The sequence below is a fragment of the Drosophila yakuba genome, chromosome 2R, assembly GCF_016746365.2.
Source record: "Drosophila yakuba strain Tai18E2 chromosome 2R, Prin_Dyak_Tai18E2_2.1, whole genome shotgun sequence".
Classification (NCBI taxonomy): Eukaryota; Metazoa; Arthropoda; class Insecta; order Diptera; family Drosophilidae; genus Drosophila; species Drosophila yakuba.
In genome coordinates, this window is record NC_052528.2 from 23,056,407 (window position 1) to 23,079,814 (window position 23,408).

The 23,408-nt window shown below is 48.6% G+C and overlaps 7 protein-coding genes across 12 annotated transcripts; 4 read left to right on the top strand and 3 right to left on the bottom strand.

The window, feature by feature from the left end:
• Positions 1 to 895: 895 nt before the first annotated feature.
• On the bottom strand, positions 896 to 6,772 carry LOC6532060 (mitochondrial proton/calcium exchanger protein). Of its 3 annotated transcripts, none has more exons than XM_015196189.3 (5): positions 6,691 to 6,772; positions 5,992 to 6,342; positions 2,342 to 4,641; positions 1,985 to 2,281; positions 896 to 1,927 (listed from the first exon to the last, which is right to left on the bottom strand). In XM_015196189.3, the coding sequence occupies exons 2-5, from the start codon at positions 6,062 to 6,064 to the stop codon at positions 1,574 to 1,576; spliced, it is 3,024 nt and encodes a 1,007-aa protein (XP_015051675.1). In that variant the 5' UTR covers positions 6,065 to 6,342; positions 6,691 to 6,772; the 3' UTR covers positions 896 to 1,573. The 3 variants fall into 3 exon arrangements, with proteins under 3 accessions (XP_015051675.1, XP_039229045.1, XP_015051676.1); XM_039373111.2 differs by having other exon boundaries at positions 6,738 to 6,754; XM_015196190.3 differs by lacking the exon at positions 6,691 to 6,772 and adding an exon at positions 6,470 to 6,660.
• Positions 6,773 to 7,194: 422 nt separating this feature from the next.
• On the top strand, positions 7,195 to 8,950 carry LOC6532061. The gene has a single exon (XM_015196191.3). It carries the CDS (start codon positions 7,211 to 7,213, stop codon positions 8,948 to 8,950), a length of 1,740 nt encoding a protein of 579 aa, XP_015051677.1. The 5' UTR covers positions 7,195 to 7,210.
• A 256-nt stretch (positions 8,951 to 9,206) lies between these two features.
• LOC26536324 lies at positions 9,207 to 10,934 on the top strand. The gene has a single exon (XM_015196192.1). The coding sequence runs from the start codon at positions 9,207 to 9,209 to the stop codon at positions 10,932 to 10,934; it is 1,728 nt and encodes a 575-aa protein (XP_015051678.1).
• A 245-nt stretch (positions 10,935 to 11,179) lies between these two features.
• Positions 11,180 to 15,162, top strand: LOC26535065. Its single transcript, XM_015196193.2, has one exon. It carries the CDS (start codon positions 11,194 to 11,196, stop codon positions 12,913 to 12,915), a length of 1,722 nt encoding a protein of 573 aa, XP_015051679.1. The 5' UTR covers positions 11,180 to 11,193; the 3' UTR covers positions 12,916 to 15,162.
• Positions 13,006 to 17,381, bottom strand: LOC6532062 (polyadenylate-binding protein). The gene is made up of 3 exons (XM_002092803.4): positions 17,007 to 17,381; positions 16,066 to 16,940; positions 13,006 to 15,826 (listed from the first exon to the last, which is right to left on the bottom strand). The coding sequence occupies exons 2-3, from the start codon at positions 16,762 to 16,764 to the stop codon at positions 15,602 to 15,604; spliced, it is 924 nt and encodes a 307-aa protein (XP_002092839.1). The 5' UTR covers positions 16,765 to 16,940; positions 17,007 to 17,381; the 3' UTR covers positions 13,006 to 15,601.
• A 123-nt stretch (positions 17,382 to 17,504) lies between these two features.
• On the top strand, positions 17,505 to 21,272 carry LOC6532063 (breast cancer type 2 susceptibility protein homolog). Of its 3 annotated transcripts, XR_001454280.3 has the most exons (4): positions 17,505 to 18,403; positions 18,457 to 18,522; positions 18,580 to 21,099; positions 21,161 to 21,272. XR_001454280.3 is itself a non-coding variant. In XM_002092804.4 (3 exons), exons 1-3 carry the CDS (start codon positions 17,617 to 17,619, stop codon positions 21,030 to 21,032), a joined length of 3,306 nt encoding a protein of 1,101 aa, XP_002092840.2. In that variant the 5' UTR covers positions 17,505 to 17,616; the 3' UTR covers positions 21,033 to 21,272. The 3 variants fall into 3 exon arrangements, 2 of the variants coding, with proteins under 2 accessions (XP_002092840.2, XP_039229044.1); XM_002092804.4 differs by having other exon boundaries at positions 18,580 to 21,272; XM_039373110.2 differs by having other exon boundaries at positions 18,586 to 21,272.
• Positions 21,090 to 23,388, bottom strand: LOC6532064. Of its 2 annotated transcripts, XM_039373112.1 has the most exons (2): positions 22,725 to 23,388; positions 21,090 to 22,598 (listed from the first exon to the last, which is right to left on the bottom strand). In XM_039373112.1, exons 1-2 carry the CDS (start codon positions 22,992 to 22,994, stop codon positions 21,261 to 21,263), a joined length of 1,608 nt encoding a protein of 535 aa, XP_039229046.1. In that variant the 5' UTR covers positions 22,995 to 23,388; the 3' UTR covers positions 21,090 to 21,260. The 2 variants fall into 2 exon arrangements, with proteins under 2 accessions (XP_039229046.1, XP_002092841.2); XM_002092805.3 differs by having other exon boundaries at positions 21,090 to 23,388.
• Positions 23,389 to 23,408: the final 20 nt, after the last annotated feature.

Consider the following 23,408-nt stretch of genomic DNA (forward strand, 5'->3'; position numbering starts at 1 on the left):
ACCGACCCCTCCGGATCACCGGCTCCTCGGATCCTCTGGTCTGTCTGCGGTTCCCGTTTGTTGGGTTGTTGAGTTGGTTGGTTGGCTGGCTGGCTGGCTGGTTGGGTTTGGTTTGCCTGATTGCAAACAACAGTTCCCTCCCAGCGGAACTGAAGTTTATTATTATTTGGCTTGTTTCGCGTTTTGGCGCTTTTATTTACCTTTAAATAAATTTCCCTTGTATTCTTTTCCAGCGCTCTGCGTCTATTTGTTTTCGATTTCGCTGCTGGTCGGAAGTTTCCCATGTTTACGCACAAGCTGGGATTGATTAATGCCGGGGCACACACAAGCTACTAATCCTGCACACCCCATATCTAATTTATTTGCCCCAAAAAGAGGCCAGCATAGTTGGAGAGTCGGTCCAAATGTTTTACGAGTACCACACTTTCTTGGCTCGCGCTGGATATGATGGGAATTTATGGGTCAGCGGGCAGCAAAAGATGAAATTTCGGAACATTTTGTGGTAATTTTTATTACTTCAATAGCCCAGGATATGATGCTGAACATGCACTGCTCCTTTACCCCCCGTCGGCCAAAACTAACTTGGCCGTAAAAGTTTGGGTTCTGCGGTTCTCGATTGCGAATCACAGCCGGCCAGTTGGCAAGTCCGGGTCTTTGTGGGCGGTGGGGAAACGCCAGCATCCCGCCCCCGAGGCAATACGCAATGCAAAAATATAATTCTGAGCAATCAATGCGGTTTGCAAAAGCAATTGTTCGCTTGGAGTCAGTTATTTAAAGTCCCGAATGGCTATTCAGCAGTAGTTTCTGGAAATTTTCACGATAGAGCCGTTGTTAGAACCATTTCGCAGATAATAAGGCACTTGCCGACTCGTTTTCCCGTAATTACAGTTGGTTATTGGTTTTTATACTAACTTTTATTGCGAAACACTTTTACAAATTCTGCTTTGCTAGGTCAAGCACACACATTATTGTTTAGATCTATCACGTGGTTTCAATTATTCTCGAATGCATCGCAACCTTTCGGTAATACCTGAAAACCGGTCGGCCAAATGAACTTGCTTGATGCATATACATATTAATAGAGGGATGATATAAATCGTAAATTAACATTTCGCCTAATGATCACAATCGCTTCGCAAATTTGGGCCAAATGAAAAGGAGTTACAAACCACTTGCTTCGGATGGGTTTTATGTAAAACTAGGTCGTTGGAAATCAAGATATATAGGTAAAGTGTACATTCTTATGTATTTCTAGTAGTTTCTGATTTGTGCCTTACTCAGAGAAGATACCGTACTACAGCCACGCGTTAAGTATAGCAAACTCTCCTCTTCATCCTGCTCCGGAATCTCGGACGTAGTTAGAAACAGAGTCGCCTTTTCGTTTCGATTTTCTCGCTACGTTTATGTTAAGTGGTAACAGTTAATTCATTGCATAGTCGGAACAATATCGGACACACGAGCAGCACCTCTCCTCCACCTACTCCGCCCTACTCCCTACTCCAACACATCACTTCGGCTTAGGTACACGCTTAGGAGTTGTCTCAGCCGCTCCCTTCTTGGACTCCTTGGCCGGTCAGAGCAGCTTCTTGGCCGTAATCGTCGTGGAGAGGGTCGATGCCGTGGCCGTTGCTTTTTTGGACGTCGGTGGTTGCGATGGTGTTTGTATCGTGGGGGGCAGACCAAGGTCTGTGGAGGGCAGGATCTTTTCCATTTGACGCTCGGCCGCCTCTCGCAGCGCTGATTCCGTCGTTGATCCGCTGGCGAAGCCGCTGCCACCACTGTTGGGCCCACCACCTGATATTCCGGTTGGGCTGGATCCTGTTGAAGCCTTGGTGGGTGATTTGGGGTCTGGTTTTGGGTTCGTTGCCAAGTCGTCCAGGTTCTTCGCGTTATCCTTCAATGTTTTGGCCGTATCCTTGAATGCGGGCTGAAAGAGCTAAAGTTGTTAGACCACTGACCCTTGTATGATTGTACTAAAACTTACCTCTGCTTTCAGCTCCTTGGCTTTATCGGGCAAAGTTTCCTCCTTATCGCGCATCTCGTTGGCAATATCCTGAATCTCCTTCGCAGAATCGTGAATATCATTGACAAGCTTGGACAAATCCTTATCCGCTTTGTCTACCTCAGACTTCAGTTTCTCAGCCTCTTTCATGCTCTTGGCAATGGCCTTCTCAATCTTCTGCTCAGCCTGCAGGACTTGCTCCTTGTCAAGCAGAGTGATCAGTTCCTCAATGGCCTTGTCGCTCAGCTTGATGTTATCACGACCAATGGACTCCAGCACCTGTAGGGAACACCAAATCAGTTAAGTGTATGTTCAGCCCAATACACGTGTCATTATTACCTTGCGAATATCGTTGACGGTCACCACGCCATCTTTGTCGGCATCGAACTTCTCCAGTACAGCTTCGATGTGCTTAAGTCGTGCCTCATCGCTGGTTTCCTTCAGCACCTTGATGTTGCTCATGAGATCGTCGATGTGCACGATCTCCTCGTGACGTCGCCGAGCCGCCAGCTTGGAAAGTAGTTCGGTGAATTCCTCAAGCTGCTTCTTGTCGATATTCGTGGCCTCGCGGTCGATGCTCTGCACCGCCTTGGTGATCTCGTTCACAGAGATCACACCATCCTTGTCCGCATCGAGTTTGACCAGCAGATCCCCAACAACCTTGAATCGCTCTTCATCGGATGCCTCCTTCATTCGTCGAATGGTGGCGACCAGCTCGTCAATGTGCACCATTTGCTGTGGTTCGGCCGCGGGACTGGAGGCTGCATTATCACTGGATTCCGCCTGCTTGATTTGATGCTGTCTGGCCTCCAGGTCGTTCAGCACATTATCGAGTTGGGAGATCATCTTGTTGACCCGATTGTAGAGCAACTTAGCCGCCCGGCTCTCGCGCACAGGCTCCTTGACCACCTGTCGCACCTCGCGCAGCTCCTCCACATCCTCCTTATAGTCAGCCAATTCCTCCTTGAGTTCCTTGATTGTTTCTTTCTCCACCACGAGCTGCTTATCAGAGGACAGTGTCTTCAGAGCCTCAGACAGCAGCTGTACATCAGTAGAGGAAATGCCCTTGTCTGTCTCGGACACAGTTGGCTGTTCCTTGTGATCCAGCAGATCCTTGGAACGCGCCAGCTTCTCAGCAAACACATAAGGAGCGGGAATCTCTTCCTTGATGGCCGATCGTTTGGCGATGGTCTCTTCCCGCTCTTCCTCGCGCTCTTCGCGAATCTTGCGCTCCTCTTCCTTGATGATTTCGATCTTTGTCTTATTGTCCACCTTGCCCTCGCTCTCCCCGATGGCGTGACGTGTGTGGGCGCCCACTGCATCCGGCAGCACGCGCATCGTCTCCTTAAGCTTATCGGTGGTGATGCTGTCGTCGGAAATAAGCATGGTGCGAGACAAGAGCAGCAACGTGGGAGGCACCTGTTCGTTCAGCGAGAGATCTATCCACTCCTTTAGCTGGAAACGAAGACGCTCCTCCGTTAGGCCATATGCCCGCATTCCACGTGCCTTGCACGCCTGCTGCAGCTCCAGGAGGTCCAGGGAGTCGACTCCTTCGCGAGCAATCACCCGGTCATCGGTGGCCAAAGATCTGAGCTTCAGACGCAGCTGGAACCGCAGCAGCGTGGTGGTGCCAATTGTGTTCAGTTCAAGGACGCGACAAAGTGCCGCCAATTGCTCCCGGGACAGTGAATCTAGGGTGATCTCATCGTCAAATCGCTTGGCGAACTTGATGATTTCATCGTTGCTCACTGACTCAGTTGGATTCCGGATCTTAGTGAAAAAGGCCTCGAACTGCTTGGCCTCTTCGCTGCTGTGCTCCTTGTGCTGGACGGGCATCTGATCTAGGGTCTGCTGCAAGAACTTGGCCACCTCGAGGCGGACGCTTAGTGACTGCCGCAGCTTCTCCTGCCGATCGGTCGAGGTCTGGAACGTGGAGGGCAGCATGCCGGGGAAGAATTTGATGAACACCGGCAGCAGCAGCTCCATGAAGGGCACGATGATGAAAACCGAAAAGGGGATCAGACGGAACAGGTCAGAGGTGGTCCGCTGCAGCTGCTTATTCTCGCGCCGCGTGAGCGTCTTGCCGTTGAGCACCCGCCACAGGAGCTTCGAGCAAATGGCCACGTCGATGAAGAGCAGCCGAAAGCCGTGGTAATAGTGCACCAGCTCATCCCAAATGCGTGTGCGGAGTGGCTTCTTTGGCTTGGCCACCGACTTGTCAACGGGTTTGGCCAAAGTTGTCGTTGTTGCAGTCGCCGATGTGGAGCCCGCGATCGCACTAGCGTTTTGACCCTTCTCCGAGGAGGCCGTGGCGGTAGCGGCACTGCTAGCACGAACTGCCGCTGCCTGGCCATTGGCCACCTCCTTCATGATCTCCTCGACCTTCTCCTTCTGCTGGTTCTTCAGCTTCTTGACGGTCGCGTCGATCTTTGAGCTGGACGTCTCCAGCATCGTCCGGCTGGTGTGCAGATGCCTGAATCCATAGCCGGAGTAGTGGTATCCGTAGCTGGCAGGCGGCTGAAACCTTCTGCTTAGCTCCAGCACCGAGGTCGACGCAGATCTCCGCGGTCGTCCAACTTCTTTGGCGGGTTCATCTGTGAAGTTCACCGAGCTGCATGCGCAACAGTTCGATTTAAGAACTGCAAAAGGCATTGAAAGAGGCAGTTAGTAAGATAGATAGTAGAAGTAAGATAAGTATATCTGTATTTAAAAGCAGGCAGTGCTCAAGTATTATGTATGTCTGTATTTCATTTTAATACACAACAAAGATATAAGACAATATAATATTCCCACAAAAGAATCTTTTAGGTCATCAACCTGATTCCATATGATTTCCCGAAACACATTTCCTTGTTTCAATGAAATTGAGATCAGAGGAAGAGGCAGCGGAAAATGAAAAACAAAGAATGAAGGAAACGGCACTTGATGAGTTATTAATCAAAGCTGCAAGAAATGAGGAGAGTTTGTAGTTGATAAGCGCCTTGATCATGGATTTTGTTGGGGTTTTCAGTGGGGCTGATAGTTGATAATGGGAAGGCAAAGATTGCCGGCGACTGACCAGATAAATTAGCACCTGGAGTGGAGCTTACATAAAAGGCAAAGCAAAAAAACCGAAAATTCACACAGCCGGTGAGAATTCTCTACCTTCTTCTATAAATACATGCTTAGCAAACATTCAGAAGTCGCCGTCGACTGCAATTGTTTACAGCGCACTTTTCTTTTCCTTTTGCTTTCTTTTATTTGATTTTCCGATTCTTGGCAAGCGCTCAAGGTAAATGATTTTGCAATTGAGCGAAAAGGAGGGAACAGGAGGGGGAACCGCTGTGGAGAAGGTGAGGGTGATTCCGACCTATTTCGAGTATCTATGATGGTTTAGACCCGCTTTCTACTCTGGACTAGGACTGTACTTTTCCGCAGGTGCCTCATTGTCTGGGTTTTCTGCTACCTGTCGGCGAATCTATTCCCTGGCAGGTGACTTCCCACGAAATCTAAATCTGTCGCTCTGTGAGTCACTAGTAAAAACAAGGGTATGGAAATAATCCCGCCTATAACCTTAAAGAGCCATTAGGCTTATGGTGAAAGATGTTGAAGATAAAGAAATTATTATTATCAAAAATAAGCCATACGAACAGGGTAAAAGATTAGATTGTCAGTTGTCGCGATCCAACAACAAGTTGCTAAAAACAATGGCAGTAATTAAATTAGCAGCTAAGTTTCCAAAACACTGATACGTCAGTAGAGCTCCCAAACCGGTAAAAACTGTATTTGTTGTATGCTCCAAAGCAAATAAATTCGGATCCCCTAAAAAAAGTGAGGCTACGCCTCTGCTACTATTCACCCACTATAGAACTTCCAGCGCACGTCGCAGTTTCCAGCCAGTCAGCTGTTTCCAGCGAAAGTGCAGTCAAAACAAAGTGCCCGATAACGCACACACGAGTGGAAAGTTTTCACGCGATTTCGCCTTTGCTTCCCCGTTTTGGCCAACTTACAGCGCTTGTAGACATTCTGGGCCAAGTGACTCGTCCGCAGATTGCGTCCTTTGTGGCGCAGCAGGGCGTTCATGGCGGCGGCGGCGGGCGTTGGCGAAGGGGGGCGTGGCTCTGCGCTGCCTCCAATCCGAATCCAAAGTATTTTCAAATGTAATTTTGAATTTCCGACAAACTGTCTGTGGATTGTGTATCTTTGGGTTCTCTGTCGCTCGCCTTCTGATTGCTTTCGCCCTATTTCGCCTTTGTTTTTGTTTTCGTCTGCTGTTTGCTGTCGCTTTTATCTGTCCTCACTGTCCTTCTCTGTTCCTCTTTCGCTGGCGCAAGTAACGGGTTCCTTCCCACGATTCTCGTCTAATGGGAAAGTAAATAGAAGGTGGGAATTCTGGGTTAAGCCTACTGCTGATTTGGTTAAAAGTCAATACATTGATTAAATCCCAAATTTCTTTTTGGACACACACACACTATCACACACACTCACGCACTGAGCTACGTCATCGACGCAATATCGCGCGATCTCGATTTGTTTTTGTTTTTGCCTCGCACGCTCTTTCACACCAAATTACACAACTACAGCAACAAATTTCGAAGTGTGTTCGCATTTCGTGCGACTGACAACCGGTTAAATCACGCCTACAATGTAGCCGCTGATTGTAGCGTGTCCGCAGTGCAGTTTATATAGAAGCCATTTGTCATTCCTACCGTGCCAGTAAATAATAAAATCTAAACTAAACCGTCTGTTTTCTCACTTTTTCACGTTTGACATCAGTGTGACCGTTCTGCGAGTGCCAAAAAACACCGATGGCCAATTGCCGTATGTTAGGGGAACTCAGGTGGTTGCATCTACACATAATGTAACTTACAATGTAAAAATAGTTGTGTAAAATACACCATGTACATTTGATGGATTTTACATATGATTGAAGAAATGATTGAAGAGAAGAATCGAATCAAATCATCCTTAGTGCTTACACTAACTGCGACATCAAAGTTATTATATTTAGATCAGCCTTTCCTAACCAAAATAGACCTTTAATGCACTTTAGGCTAACAACCAGCGCCAATTAAATCCTATGACACTTGAATAACCATTGTTCTTTAAACAATGCTAACTTATTCGGGCTGCTTTTCGACTTTTTTTCTAATTACCTAAACTCTAGTTACGCGTTCTGGTTAAGTTGCAGTTTACTGGACTCCGCACTCCAGAGCAGACAGCGCGAGAATGAGGCTGAGTTTGTATCTGCTTGTAGCCATCGGTCTGGCAGAAGCGCACTGCGTATCCGTGAGATACATTCTGAATGCGCTCCAGCAAGAGCTGCACTATAGAGCGATTCTTCTGGTAGAAAGTGCGAGTGAAAGTGAACCGTGTTGGGAGCACAAGTACGTTCAAGGAGCGGTGCCCGTTCTAAGCTTCAACGCCAATCAAAGTTTGTATCTTAAGAATGCGATTAACACAAATATACTGGCACTAGTTTGCCTGAACGGAAACGAAGGACGCACCATGCAGGCTTTCTATGAGAATCTGCAGGATATGCGCGATACGCCCACCATACTGTTCGTCCTATCGGACTCCGAAGTCCAGGATGTCTTCCTGGAGTGTCTGAGCCGCAAAATGCTCAATGTGTTGGCCTTCAAAGGCTCGAACAAGGAGATCGTCTACAGTTTTCGGGCTTTCCCCGAATTCCAAATCATAAAACGCAATGTAAAGGACATCCTTCGCTACTTCGAGCCCCAACTCAAAGATCTGGGTGGCTTTTCCCTCAGTACTCTGCCCGACAACATTATCCCGCGCACTGTGGTGTCCAGGAGCCCGGATGGAAGTCGCCAGCTGGCAGGGTATCTCTACCCCTTCCTGCGGAACTACGTGAGCACCATCAACGCAACTCTCAGGATCTGCTGGCGTCTGGTGCCCGAGGACGGCCCCATCCAGTTGGGGGAAGTGGTCAGGCTCTCGGAGAACCATAAGGTGGACTTCCCACTGGGCATCCATGGCTTGGAGCACGGCTCGACGAGCCAGAACGTTCCGTTGGAGATCTCCAGCTGGTTCCTGATGCTGCCCATGGAACCCAGTCTTCCTCGGGCTCAGTTCTTCATCATGTTGGGTTTCGAGAAACTAACGCCAATGCTGCTGATGCTGACCATCCTGCTGAGCAGTGCCCATCGCATCGAGATGGGCTTGCGACCCAGCTGGCGCTGCTACGTCCTGGCGGACCGAGTCCTGCGAGGAGCACTGGCACAGGCATTCTTCCTACCCCGCAGGCTCTCCTTCAATCTAATGCTTGTGTACGCGCTCATCCTGCTGAATGGATTCACTTACAGCAACTATGCCACCTCCCTTCTGGAGACGTGGTTCGTGCATCCCCCATGGGGGCAGCAAATCTGCAGCTGGGAGCAAATGCGCGCCTTGAACCTGAAGGTCCTCATTGTTCCCTCCGAGTTGAATACCATGACGAAAGCCCTGGGCAGGGAGTTTGTCGAGAGCAACAGCGATCTCTTCGAGCTCTCGGACTCGGCGCGTTTCCAGGACAAGCGCTTGGCCATGGACCAATCCTATGCCTATCCCGTGACGTTCACCTTGTGGCCAATGCTGGAGCACGCACAGATCCGCCTGCCGAAGCCGGAGTTCCGGCGATCCCGGGAGATGGTGCTCATACCGCTGCTCATCATGGCCATGCCCCTGCCGAAGAACTCCGTGTTCCACAAGTCCCTCAATCGCTACAGGGCGCTCACCCAGCAGAGCGGCTTGTACGAGTTCTGGTTCAAGCGGAGCTTCGGCGAGCTGGTGGCCCTCCGGAAGCTCCACTACAAGGTGGATGATGGCCGGCAGTCATATCGGGACCTCGAGTGGCAGGACTTCAGCTACGTGTGGCTGGGCCTCGTGGCAGGAAGCATCGCAAGTATCCTGGTGCTGCTGGGCGAGATGGGGTACCACAGGTGGCAATCAGGACGAATTCAGCATTGAACTTGAATAAATACCATGATACTGCTTCGTTTTATTTAAGCATTTATAGAACTCTGCGAGTCCTAATTGGATAAATGCACCCATAAGGCAGCACTGGCCTGCCATTAAACTAAGTGACAACTGATTGTTATTGCTTTCCGCTCCCGGCTGTGCAACTGGGAGATATCAGATCCTATCGCAGTGGCCATTCCCCTCTGGGAAGTGCGGCAAAGTGGCAGTATGTGCTACCAACTCGTTCCGGACAGTCGCCATAGCAATGCGGCTCGCACTGTACTTCACCTTCGCCTGCTTGGCGGGAGCTCATGATGGTTCCTTGAGGCACATGCTGAGGTCCCTTGAGGGGGAGCTGGGCTACAGGACCCTGTTGCTCCTGGAAAGCAGTCCCCAACTCGGGTGCTGGGAGCAAGCCAACTTCCACGACGGAGTGCCGCTTCTGAGCTTTACAGCGAACGAGAACGTTCAGCTAAAAGATACTTTCAACGCAAAGATACTGGTGCTGGTCTGCCTGGACAAAGGCGAGGAAGATACAATGAGGTCACTGTACAGCTATCTGGACAACATGCGAGACACTCCCACCATTCTATTCGCATCCTCGGACAGGCACATAAGCGACATCTTCGTGGAGTGCTTCGGTGAGAGTATGCTGAATGTCCTCGCGTTCAATGACTCCGAAATGGAGTTCATCTACAGCTTCCGGGCATTCCCAGCACTTCGAGTTGTGAAGCGCAGGGTGGAGCAAGTGCGTCGCTACTTTGAGCCGCAGCTTGAGGATCTGGGGGGCTGCGTCCTGCAGGGTGTGCCCGACGGCATCATGCCCAGAACTCTGGTGCACCGCGGCGCGGATGGAGAGATGCGGATGGGCGGATACCTGAGCCACTTCATCCGGAACTATGTGAGCACCATCAACGCCAGTCTGCAGATACGCTGGGACCTGTTCCCCGAGGATGGTGACTTCGATATGGACACACTCACTGGGAGAAATCACGTCGACTTTCCGCTGGAGCTGGGCGTTATATCTTCCGAGACACTGCAACAGGACATCCCCATGGAGATATCCAGCTGGTTCCTCATGCTGCCCATGGAGCCCACCCTTCCGCGAGCTCGGTTCTTCACCAAATTCGGCTTGTCGCTCTACCTGATACCCATCATCATACTCCTGGCCATGGTGCTGAGTAACGCACATCGCTTCGAAGCTGGCTTACCTCCCAGCTGGCGGTGCTGTTCAGTGGGCAGCACTGTGCTCCGGGGCGTCCTGGCACAGCCTTTTATCCTGCCGCAAAGGCTCGCGGTCAAGCTAATGTTCGTCTACTGGCTGCTCCTGGTGAGCGGCTTCTTTGTCAGCAACTACGTGATGGTCTACCTCACAGCCTGGCTCGTCCAACCGCCGACAAGAGATCTGGTGACCAGCTTCGATCAAATGCGCAAAGCGCAGCTGAAGATCCTGATGCTGCCGCAGGAGGTGGATTTCTTGAAGTCCATAAGGGGCAAGGAGTATGTGGAGTCGCTCAGCGATCTCTTTCTGCCAGCAGATCCTGCGGATTTCCAGACCAAGCGGATGTCCATGGAGCTGCACTTCGCCTTCCCCATAACGGGCACCTTGTGGCCACTTCTGAAGCAGGCACAAGTCAAACTCCACCGGCCCATCTTCCGGCGCTCCAAGGAGTTGGTCTTCCTGCCCTTCATCATTATGGGCATGACCATGCCGAACAACTCCATATTCCTTAGCTCGATGAAACGCTTTAGGCTACGGACCAGTGAGGGCGGACTGTATCTGCTCTGGTTCCAGAACAGCTTTTCCGAGCTGGTGGCCATTAACAAAATCTCCTACAAGGAGGACTGGGTCCACGACTCCTACTCCGATCTGCAGTGGCAGGATTTCCACTTTGCCTGGCTTGGCTTCCTTGCGGGAACTACGGTGAATTGCCTGGTCTTCCTGGGCGAGATTGGGTACCACAGGTGGCTCTGCAAGCGCACTCACCACTGAACTCATTCTGTAACCATATTTCAACCATGACTTACCAATAAATGGCACTTGTTTTTTTTGTGAAATAACCTTTCATGGTTCTCATGTGTGCGTCAATTAAGAACCGTGACTTTTGAACTCATGCGATTAATGGTCTCTAATTGCTTGACTCATTTGGACTTGGACTTGGACTTTAGATCTTATCATACCACAACTCCGTGTGAAAGTTCCGTCCACTTGCAGTTTATCCCACCTATCCTATCTGAGCAGTCGCCTCAAAATGCGGCTTACCTTATACCTCGTACTTCTCAGTTCGATTGGCACACGGAGTGCTTTCTTGAGCGACATACTGAGGTCCCTCAAGAAGGAACTACACTTCCCAACAATGCTCGTCGTGGGGGATTCCACTGCGTGCTGGAACCTGGAGCCCTACGAAAACGATGTTCCCATCATAAGCTGGAGGGGAATGCGCAGCGCGTATCTGAAAGATACTTTCAACTCTGAGATGCTAGCACTGGCGTGCTTGCAGAACAACAGCGAAGATGCACTGAAGTCGCTGTACAGCAGTCTTGAGGGCATCCGAGATACTCCCACCGTACTCTTCGCATCCTCGGAGGAGCAGATACCTGATCTATTACTGCGGTGTTTCAGGGAAAACATGCTGAATGTGCTGGCACTTGTGGGCTCCAGCACAGAGTTCATCTACAGCTACCAGCCATTCCCGGCATTCCGCGTTGTAAAACGAAAGGTGGAGGAAGTTCATCGGTACTTCGTTCCACAGCTGGAGGATCTTGGGGGGCATACAGTAACTGCAGTACCTGGCAACGTGATTCCACGCACAATGTGGTACCGGAATGCCGAGGGAGAGCGCCAGTTGGCCGGATACGTGCACACCTTCATACGCAACTATGTGGACACCATCAATGCGACTCTGAAGATCTCCTGGGACCTCGTGCCCGAGCAAGGTATGAGGCACTTCACAGTGTTCCGGCTCTCAAAGATACAGCACGTGGACATTCCGATGGGCATCATGGCCCTCTACAACGAGACAGGCAGCCAGGAAGTGCCCATGGAGATCTCCAGCTGGTTCCTCATGTTGCCCATGGAGTCCCCCGTTCCGCGAGCCGAACTCTTCGTCAAACTGGGCCTGGAGCGGCTGCTAGCCATCATGATAGTTGTGGGTCTGGTGCTCGGCAATGCCCATCGGATCGAGCTGGGATTGAGACCCACCTGGCGCTGCTACTACCTGGCGGATAAGATGCTGCGAGGAGCCTTGGCACAGCCAATTGTCCTTCCGAGGAGGCTCTCCCCCAAACTGATGTTCATCTATTCGCTGCTCCTGCTGAGTGGGTTCTTCTTGAGCAACTACTACATGGCCTACCTGACTATGGGGCTCGTGCATCCGCCGGCGGTTGATCGCATCCTAGATTGGGATCAGTTTCGCTTGCTGCAGCTGAAAGTGCTGGTCGTCCGCGAAGAGTTCGACTACATGTCCTTGCTAATGGGAGCGGACTTTATGAAGGCCTACGGGGACATATTTCAGGTGTCGAACGAGACGGACTTCCAGAGGAGGCGCCTTTCCATGGATCCCTCCTACGCCTACCCTGTGAGCAACACCTTGTGGCCGTTCCTGGAGCTCTCCCAGGTGAGACTTTGGCGACCCCTGTTCCGACGATCCTACGACATGGTGCTCCAGCCGTTTCAAATTATGAATATGCCGCTGCCACGGAACTCCATCTTCCGCAAGTCCCTGGTCCGATATGCTGCTCTCACCCGCGAAACCGGACTCTATCCCTTCTGGTTCCGGCGCAGCTTCGACGAACTGGTGGCTCTCCGGAAGATCTCGTACAAGGAGGATGCGGGTAACCCGTACTGCGATCTCAAGTGGACCGACTTTCAGTTCGTGTGGCTGGGCTTCCTGGCGGGAAGTGGCTTTAGCACCCTGGTGCTTCTCCTGGAGGTGGCTCACTACAAGTGGCATTCGAGGAACGCCGCACTCTGAATGGATTACCAATGATGCTAGCTGTGGAGCTACCTTGCTCCAAGTCGAGTCCAAGTACCAAGTAGATTGTGTAATTAAAAACTCGCCAGGTCGCAATTTCAAACACTTTTTGCAAAAGCATTTTTATTCAAGTTTCACATGTCTCTGCTCACTGCATCTTGATTTTCATCGTTAAATGTTTTCCGTTTCTTGTTCATTTTCATTTTCATTTTTCTTGTTCATTTTACTTGTTTTCATTTTCATGTTCATGTTCGATTGTTTTTAGGTTTGTTAATAAGTAGGTATTCGTAATATGTTATAATTAGGATTCGCTTCAATGGAATTACATATATAATGCATATATTATGCGCCATCTGTGTCGCAATCATCTGTGCTCCTCGTGGTTCGCTAGTCATTAAAATGGGACTTTCCCAGCAAAGTTGCAAGCAAAAGGTCAAATAAACTGGGTTCTCGTGAGGAGAATGCAATTCAAATGCAGTTTGAATGCAGTTCGAATGCAGTTTGAATGCAGTTTGAATGCAGGTGTCGTGTGTCTCGTTAGCAAAGGTGCACAATTGAGTAAACTTGGTGTGGAGTGTGTGTGGTTCGATGGTGTGTTATTAATTAATTTTGCAGGACTGAATTAACATTTGTTGTACTCTAAAAATTTAGCACTATAAAAGGGTTGTCCTTTGGGTTTTGTTTTCTTTTCTTTTGTTTCGTTTCTAGTTTTATTTTGTTTTGTTTTTAGGTAAATTCTGCAAAAGCAATTACCAAAGATGACGTCTCGATTACAATTATAATTTGTAATTTGTAATTTATAATTTATAATTTGTAATAATAATAAGAAGTATGTCGCATTTGCTTGGCAAAGGAAAATAAATTTCATTTCATTTCTTTCTCTTTTTTGTTTGGTTTTGTACATTACATTTGTGTAAATATTATTCAATTGCGTAATTGCGTAATTTCTCCTGGTTGTCTTGTAAATTCATATTGCATATGTTCTGTGTGAGTTACAGTGTTACCTTGCTACAGTGGAGGCCTAATCCTACTTTTGTCCTGGAAACTAGAGTCGTAACCTCGAAATGAAGTGAAGTGTAATGGAAATAAATATGGTCAAATGAGGGTACGTTAGTACGTTAGTTATGCCATCCTAAATATTGCCATCGTTATAACTATTTTATGTCATTTAATTTCTCCTCTTTCTCTTTTTTCTGTTTTTGTGTGTGGTACTGTTTTAACTATACATTGTGTATATGTCTAGACGCAAAACTTGAATCTTACAAATTTCGACTGAGTTTAGCGTTAATAATTTTTCTCTCTCACATCTATTTGCTTTCGTTTTCTGTTCGGTTCGCGGAAACACTTTAAAAATTAAGCTCAATAATCTTAAATTATTTATGTATCTGCTTTCATTTGGGTTACACGCCTGCCTACAGAGTGCTTTGAATTATTCGATCGATCTTGCGATTCAACTTCTGGCGATCGTGCCTTGTATCCATAATATTATTCATATTCTAAAAGATTTCAAACATTGCACTGTGTACACTTCTTGGATTGGTTACATTCAATTAGTTTTTGTTTTGTTTTCATTTTGTTTTTGTTCTTTTTACCTTACTGTCGTTACTGTCTGCGGTCCTGTTTGTGGTTTCACTTTAGTTTCTGCTACTTGAAACAATGTACAATAATTACAAAAATGTCTTGTAATTGCTAAAATTTTAATACTCATGTACTGTCCGCAGGAGTGGCGCTGGGCCCCTGCTACTTCCATATCTGATCTTCCCAGCTTTCTAGCTCTTCAGCTGTCCAGCTCTGACCTAATCCTCGTCCAGCTAATCTGCGTCTACTATATAAATTACGTGTAGGTTCGCTTTCGCAATGGTTGCACTTGATTTCCTCGTCAAAAGTATTAGTTATAGCGTAGGGTGTGGGTGTGTGAGTATTATAAACGCTTTTTAACTACAGCGTGTGGGTTTACTTTAGATATATGTATATGTTTATGTATATACGTGGAGTGGGTGCTTCACTTGTTAATAGGGGTTACATCAATTGTATTTTTTTCCGTTTTTCGATTTTGTTTTTTGTCCTTTTTTTTGTTTTGTTTCTTGCTTTAGTTTTGTTTTAATATATATTAGGTAAGTGTAAATATTCATATGTTGCCCAGGACTTGCTGGGCGTAGCTCTAGTTGCGATCGCACGATCTAGACTTAATGCCAAGGGGCCAGTGTGAATGTTGGCCTGGTGTGGGTAAATACATTTCGAAATACGTGTACGCAATGTGTTCTTTAGGCGAGAAGCTGACAGCAAAGCCTCTGCTCACTAAATTCAACAGTAAAGACAAACATCTAATTTAAAAAAAACGCTAGTGAGTGCTAAGAAATTGTTGTCCTAATGCCTAGAAAATCCTTTCGACTCGAGAGCTCCTCTTCTAACCCCTCTCGCTTGGTTTCTGCCCTGTGTTTCTCTATAAATTTCAACTGTGTTGCAAGACTTTTGCCTACATCTAAGTGTATATGCGCAGGAGCTGCATCCCGTCCGTCTGCTGCCTGAATGTCCGCCTAGCTGCTCGATACAATTTCTCGTAAATATCTATATAGGTTTATATATGGGTGTGTATTGTATGTGTGTGGGTTCCGAGTCAACTCCTAGCGATGTCCTTGGATCAGCTGCCGACGCCGCCACCACCACCTCCACCGCCTATTCCATCTTAGTAGTAGAATATCTGGCCAGCCTTCTGGCGCTTGCGCTCCTCCAGCTTGCGATTGATCTCCTGCTGCCGCTCAGCCTTGCTGAGGGCTCTTGCCACGTACAAAAACTTGTTGTCGCCCAGCTGCTTGCCGTGCAGGCCAATTACGGCGGCCAGCGCCGACTGCGGGTTCTCGTAGGCCACGAAACCGAAGCGCCGGGAGCGCCCCTCCTCGTCCAGCATGAGCTGCAAGGATCGGAGAAAGCAAATCGATGATATAAACAAATCAGCACAGATGGGCCAGGTGAGCCATGTGGAGTCCTCATCTTCCCCGCCGCCACAACTCCTCGTGGCTACATGGGCATGCGCAGCAATGTCGCAAGAGCGGATGTAAGAGAGTGCAAAACTGTGCCACATGGTTGTCGTCCAACCACCCGGCCCCACTAACACCCCCGCAGGAAAGATGAGGTGACCAAACAACGTACCTTGTGACTGGTGATGCGGCCGTAGGGCTCGAACATCTCGCGCAAATGCTGCTCGGTAAACTCCTCGCTGAGGTTCTTCACATACAGATTCTTGAAGTGCGTGGCCTTCTCCTGCTCCCGGTCCCGCCGTGGTATGAACTTGACCACATGCACCTTCTGATTATTGCACAGCATCCCATTCACCTTCTCGATGGCCGCCCGGGCGGCCTCCTCCGAATCGAAATGCACAAACCCATAGCCGCGCGAATTGCCATCCTCGTCCTTGGCCACATTGCAGTTCAGGATGTTTCCGAACACCGAGAACGTGTCGTACACCGCCTTGTTGTCGATGGACCGCTCCAGGTTCTTGATATAGATCTTGCCACTGTCCGGAGAGCTGTTCCCTCCACTGCCCCCGGTGGAGCCGCTGGCCAGAGCTCCGCCGCCGACTCCCACGCCCACATTGGCCGAGTGCGAGGAACTTGACGTGTGCCCGCTGCCCAGGGAGTTGTGGCCATGCCGCCCGAGCACAGCAGCGGCCGCCAGGTGGTTACTGGCTGCGTGGCCGCCGCCGACGTGGCTCAGGTGGCCAGCGGCAGCGGCGTGGTGGTGCAGCTGCTGCTGGTGGTGCGCCGCTGCCAGCGTGTGGTGGTTTAGGGCCGGCTGCTGCTGGTGGTAGTTCGCCGGATTGCCGCGGAACGTCATGGAGTTGACGAACATGATGGCTGTTGGCTGTTTGTGGAGCGTGGTGGCGGCTAGTGGAGTGCTGTAGGTGCTGTAGGTGGATTCTGCGTCCTGGTGGCCGTGGCTCTGGATCTGGATACCGCTGTAGATGGGCCCGAGAATCTTGACGGCGTTCTGGTCCTGGTCTCAATCCTTTTAACTTCCCGCTCTACCTGCGTTGACCGGAATCTGCGTTATGGCCAATCTGGTCAGGTGGAATGGGTGGATTGCCCACTTACCAGGATTTGCACACGGAATATGACCAAGGATTCGCGGAGTTGAAAAAATCGTTTTTCTCTCGCCCAGACTCTTTTCCACGCTCTTTGCTCTCTCTCTCTCTCTATTTTTTCGTTTTCTCTCTGGCTCTTCCTTTCGCTCTTTTGTACTTTACTTTTTCTGGGGGCTTTCACTTTTGGGCTGGTTTTTTGGGGCTCTCCTGTGCTTTCGCGTAACACTTTCCGGTATTGTTTTCGAGTGGCACCTAAACTAGATTCTTCAGCAATTGCAGCAGTATAAAACCAGGTTTTTGCAGCTTCGGCGATGGCCCTTTATTATTTAATTGTATTTTATGCAAAAACTGTCGCTACTAGTGATTAGTGATGTTAAAAAACATCGATGCATCTGCCATCGATACGTGGGGCCTTGATGTTCTGGACCGTACTATCGATAACTTCCTCGGTAGCGATTGCTTAGCAAGTGCACCCTCCTCAGCTAGCCGATAATCAGCCCCTCCAATTGCCTCCAAAGCTACGTTTGCCAACACTGAATCTTGTTTTGGAAATGCAACCACAATTAAATTGGCCACTTGTTTACCCCAAATAAAGTACACAATCACAATTAAATGACGTGATGGACCAGAAAGGCGCTTCGGGAAGTCATTCGACCCGGCTATCCCAAGGAAAAGTCACCCACGCGCAGCAGGCCGCGGCGGAAAGTCGGCGAAGTAACATCATCGAGGACATGGCCAAAATATGCGAAGCCGATCGCCAGACTAGCTCCTTCGCTCAAAGGACTCAAGGTATCGAGCGGCTTTCGGCTGACAACAGTGGCTTCGTCGCCGTGGAGTACCTTATTCTGGCCAGCGCTGAGCCCACGCCCGAGGAGCGGGTTGAGATGATCATGCTGGACTTTTGCTCGTCTCCAACTTACACAGAGGATGAGGATGAGCCTAGCTATGAGTCGGAGCCGTGGTTTCGATTTCGCAAGAAAAGGATCAAAACTTACGGTCGGAAGAGAGATACAAAAGGTCATATGGTCCTGCGGAACGAGGAGCCCAATAGTTTCTCGGCCCTCTCTATACAGAGGGATCCCAATAGTTCGTTGACCTCTGTGGCTTGTGACTTTGATGCTGCGGCAACGCAGAGGATACACGAGGTCCTGTTAAACCTAAGTCAACACCTTTCGGTGAGCGCCACCGATTCCAGTCCCACTCCTTCCGTCCCATCGCAAATAGATCTGCCAACCGAAGCCGGGCGAGATCCTGAGAATCCCCCGAATTCTGGGGACCACCCAGTTAACCTTTCAGATACAAATATGGAAGATGACTGTTTGAACACTGAGGTGATGAACTTGAGAGACGACCTGTTGGAGAACGGATTTACCTTCGAGAAATCTATGTGTGACCATGAGCCGGAAGGTAGGGAGTAGTTTGATATTGCCAGAAACACATTTGTAACCCATTTCTTCCAGGAACTCTGGCAGACACTCTCTTTGGCGATACCAGGCAAGCGATCTCCATCACGCATCCCCAATTGGGTAATAAGCGCCATTCTTATTGCTGCAGAGTCCACTAATATAACCCTATATTTTTAGAAACAGGAGAATGTAAAGTTTGGTCTGATGCAGACTTAGTGCTGAAGAAGTCCAAAAAGATGTCATTAGATGTTTTGAACGAACAAATGCAAGCGGAACATCCTGTAGATGAAAATACGAACCTAATATTGGAAGGCATCCCAATGAGCGAATGGCAAACTCCAATGGAGCTGCCCGAGAAATCCAAAGAGTTAATCAAACATATACCCGAAGAAAAGGTAAAGTTGGAGCCAAGTTCTCAGAAAAAGCATGAACGTAGCAATGATTCAAATGAATCAAAGTTTAGAGCAGTCTCGAACAAAGAAAGTGATATTGCCAAAGAAAAGGGAGGTGCTATGGTCGTGGACAAGTCTAAAGAGAATGAAAATTTTCTAAACGACGGTGATCTTCTTCAGGAGTTTCTGTTTAATGAATGGAACCCAATACAGAGTTTTGAAGGCCCATCGACATCTAAGGACGCAATTGAAGTGCCTAAGAAAAAGATCAATTCAATGAAGCCTGACGACGAGCAGCAACCAGAGAAGAAGACACCCAATAAAAGTCAGTCCTCAGGTCATAAAATTGTTGGCTTTCGAAAAACGCCCTATAAATTTATTAAGGTTTCGGAAGAAATGAAACTTAAAGGCGAAAAGTTTGTAGCCCATGTTGTATCCGATTTAAATCAGTCTACTCAAAAGTGCCACTTAGTCACTGAGGAATACTGCGCTAATCATAGTCAAGTGATGAATTCAACATCGAAACCCATCGAAACATTGGATGTTACCAACAAGGAAGCAAAGCTTGAGGTTGGAGAAATAAATGCCAAATTCAGTCCTCTGAAAAAGGAGAGCATACCAGAGCCCGAGTTTTCTGGCTTCCGTACAGCCTCAAATAAAGCAATTGTAATTTCTGAAAAGATGAAAATGAAAACTGCAGAGTTTATGGCTGAGTTTCAGTCCGCGGAATCCAATCAGCAAAATGGTTATGAAGTCAATCAGTCAAATGACACGAAATCAATTGAGATTTCAAAGGAAATGCCATCGAAGGTTTCCAAGTTGGTCATTGATATTAAAATGGAAGAACCACATGACTCCAATCAATCAACGTTTATGGGTTTTAGAACAGCGTCAAACAAGGCCATTGAGATTACCGAGGCGATGGAAAAGAGAGGAGCCATGTTCCTGGCCCAGTCAAAGGCTACAGACCAACAAGACGCAGAACTTACTGAGGAGCTCGTTTTTAGTGAATGGCTGCCAAGCGATCTTCCTGATGTTGCATCCACCTCTAATGATCTAACTGTGGCTCCAATAAATGTTGGAAAAACCAATACTGTGGATATGAAAACTAAAACTGAGAGCGAGTTTTTTGGCTTTCGCACGGCCTCAAACAAAGGAATTGTGATTTCTGAAAAGATGAAAATGAAAACTGCAGAGTTTATGGCTGAGTTTCAGTCCGCAGAATCCAATCAGGAAAATGGTAATGAAGTCAATCAGCCAAATGACACGGAATCAATTGAGATTTCAAAGGAAATGCGATCGAATACTTCCAAGTTGGTCGTTGATAATAAAATGAAAGAACCATATGAACCCACAAATGCCCAGGATTGCTGTGACTCCAATGAATCAACGTTTACGGGCTTTAGAACAGCGTCAAACAAAGCCATTGAGTTTACCGAGGCGATGGAGAGGAGAGGAGCCATGTTCCTGGCCCAGGTAAAGCAGCCAAGCGATCTTCCTGATGTTGCATCCACCTCTAATGACCTAACTGTAACTCCAATAATTGTTGAAAAAACCAATACTGTGGATACGAAAGCCGCTTTTGAAAGCGAGTTTTTTGGTTTTCGAACGGCCTCAAATAAAGGAATTGTGATTTCTGAAAGTACGAAAGTCAAAGCTGCGCAGTTTATGAGTGAATTTCAAGCCGTTGGCCCAAGTACTGACTCAATCAAACCAATTGGGATCCCTGAGGAATCGAAAAGTACTGATGCTCAGTTCGTGGAGGAAGTGGTGGCAGAAGACAGCCCCAGCAAAGCACCTTTTTATGTACAAAGTCAAGGAAATACCTCAGCTATTGAGCACTTCCATCGTGACTTCTCCGTAGATCGTTCGGCAAAGAAAGAGCATCCGCGGACGCCCAAGAGGTCGCAGGAGATCCACTCCTCCCTGTCGCAACTTGCCGGCATATCACCACTGGATCAGGCCACCAAGAAGTCCGTGATAGAGCGCCGTAATATCCTGACACTGAAGAGAAGACGAAAGATCACCTCGTCAACTGAAACTTATGCAACTTGTGCCTCGCCGGCTGGGGAGAGATTCGCACCATTGCCCGCTGCGACAAGCACTCCGCTGGCTGCCAGGAATTCAAATCTCCCCGAGGACTGCACAAATGATAGGCAGAGTGTGGAGGACATGTCACCCATTTGCATGCAACCCAGAAAGAGTCGAAGACTTGGTTTGAGTGGACGCCGCTATTAGTTGCTTATTACCCAACAGATTTAAGCCGCTGGTCGATTTAAATGGGTAGATACTTAGTTGAATTAAAGTATTTATATAAGTTATTATAATAAGCGTTTTTGTTGTAGCATACACCTTATAAACTTAAAGTATGACATATTGAATGAGTCACTTAGTCACATTGCCTTTATATAAGTTATTATAATACGCGTTTTTGTTGTAGCATACATAAGGAAATAAATGAGTTAACTACCGGCATAAGAGCCGTCTACCTACGAACTCCGCGCAAAAAACCAGCAGGGACAAACCCAAACCGGCAGCCCACAAAGCAAAGGCGAACAAGTAATAGTCCAGGTCGAATGCCTTAGCCGGCGGCTCATCATCACGCATCAGGGTGTAGATTTCCTGCTGGATGAGCTCCCGGAAAGTGTCCGCCTTCATTTTGATGCCGATGCCGTGCTCCTGCAGGCGCCTCATGAACTCACTGGTCAGCTCCAAGTACGGCAGGCTCATGGACACGCAGTAGGACTCGAGGGCGTAGCCCACGCCCTGGCGAATCATGTTGAAGCGCGGCGTCTTCAGCAGGTACTGCTGCATCAGGATCAGCTCCAGGCGATCCTCGTACAGCATGTAGATGTAGCTCTGGTTGAGGCCATCCCGGTACGCATTCAGCAGGGAGACGTTCAGGGTCAAGCTGTTCCTGCGCAGACGCTCGGGCAGGAAGGTCTTCGCCAGCAACTGGCTCTTGTAGTACTCGTCGTGCAGACTGGGATAGGGAGCGCTGACCAGATCTTCCAGCGTGTTGTACTCCCCGTCGTACAGCCCGGATGTGAGGATGCTGGAGAGCGTGGCCAAGTAGACGTTGGTCAGTATGAAGCCTCCGATCGTTAGGATGCCATGGATAGCCATGTCCCGCCAGCCCGCCACGCTGATAGTCTGGTGGCAGTTGTACAGGATGTGGCTGAGGCTGTACAGCAGGCACTTTCCAATCTCGACTCGCGCCTGTCGCGCAGCCAGGTGCAGCATCAGGGTGCCGTACAGCACAGTCGAGATCACGACCACCCAAAGGGTCCAGGAGAAGGGTTTCGAGTAGTAGAGGTAACTGGAAATCGGACGGGCGTGGGGCGCTATGAAGTACTCGCGGACAATCGAGAGTGGTGCTGTGTAGGCCACTTTTATACTAAATTCTTTGAAGTAGCAAACAATGTCGATCCTTTTTGTGCGCAGCATATCGGAAATAGCCAAGTACACTTCGTAATCCGGCAGGACGGGCTTGGCTACGCTTATGATAGTGGCGTTATAGCGATTAGCAAGCTCCTTGACCGCCGCGAACAAATATCCTGCGCGCACCAAGTCACCCTGGTCGTTGAAGTACTCGAAGTCCCGCGGAGTCATTGCGCTTCGCAGTATGCGCACGGGATAGCCTTGAAAATCTCGGATGATCCTTGCGCGATTGAAATACTCGGATACGTTTGTTAGGCTCATCGGTTGGATACGAGGATAGGGTAGGTAGCTGTACAGGCTCTTCCCCCTCAGCAGAATCACGTTCACGAATCCCTCCTTGAAGCAGTAGGCGTAGAGGTCATCCTGCGAAAATCTTGATTCTTCAGTGGCCAGGAACACTATGTGCAGCTCATGGAGCTCGTCCAACATTCGTGGCAAAAGTCTTAAAACCAATTGATTCACATCGCGTCCAGATTCCATTAGACTTACAATGATCAGAGCTCTCTCTGTGAAGTTTCCTCGAACTCGAAGATCTCTAGCTGCGCTCGAGTTGGAAGAGAGTAGAATTCTCGGGGTGTCCAATTGGTGGAGTATCTGTGAGTCGTCGAAACCCTCAAAATCGATGAACACATTGAGCTCCGTTTGGAGTGCCTCGTTGAGCTCATGGAGAACTTGGACTTGGATGGATTCCAAGTCAGAAGCACCAACTAAACTCAGGAGAACTGACCCCAGTAGAAAAGAGAACATTTTGATAGCCATGGGACAGTGGGAAGAGCCTTTATAGGCTGCCTACAATGCCCTCATGACAGGGCAAAAAGTTTGTCGCGCTGCATTTAAAGTAATAATGGATTAATTGCCATCCACCCTAACAAAACTAAGCTCAAAAAAACAATGGTCATATTATTTCGCTAGGTAGCGTCGCATTAACCATTTAAGTTGTAGGATGAAGTTGGGGTCACAACGTACCAGGCCCGGCGGAAGGTGTGGCTAGTATGGGTAGTACTACCCACCCGAAATCGGACCAAGGGACAAACAATGTAAAGAAATTGAAAGAGTAGTATGTTTTAGGTTTTAGTTTTGAATTTCCCGCCCCTCGAACGCGAAAAGCGCTGTCAAGCACTGGCAGCTCCATCGATATGCGCCTCCAGTTCTGGTCGTTGTCCACCACTGCCA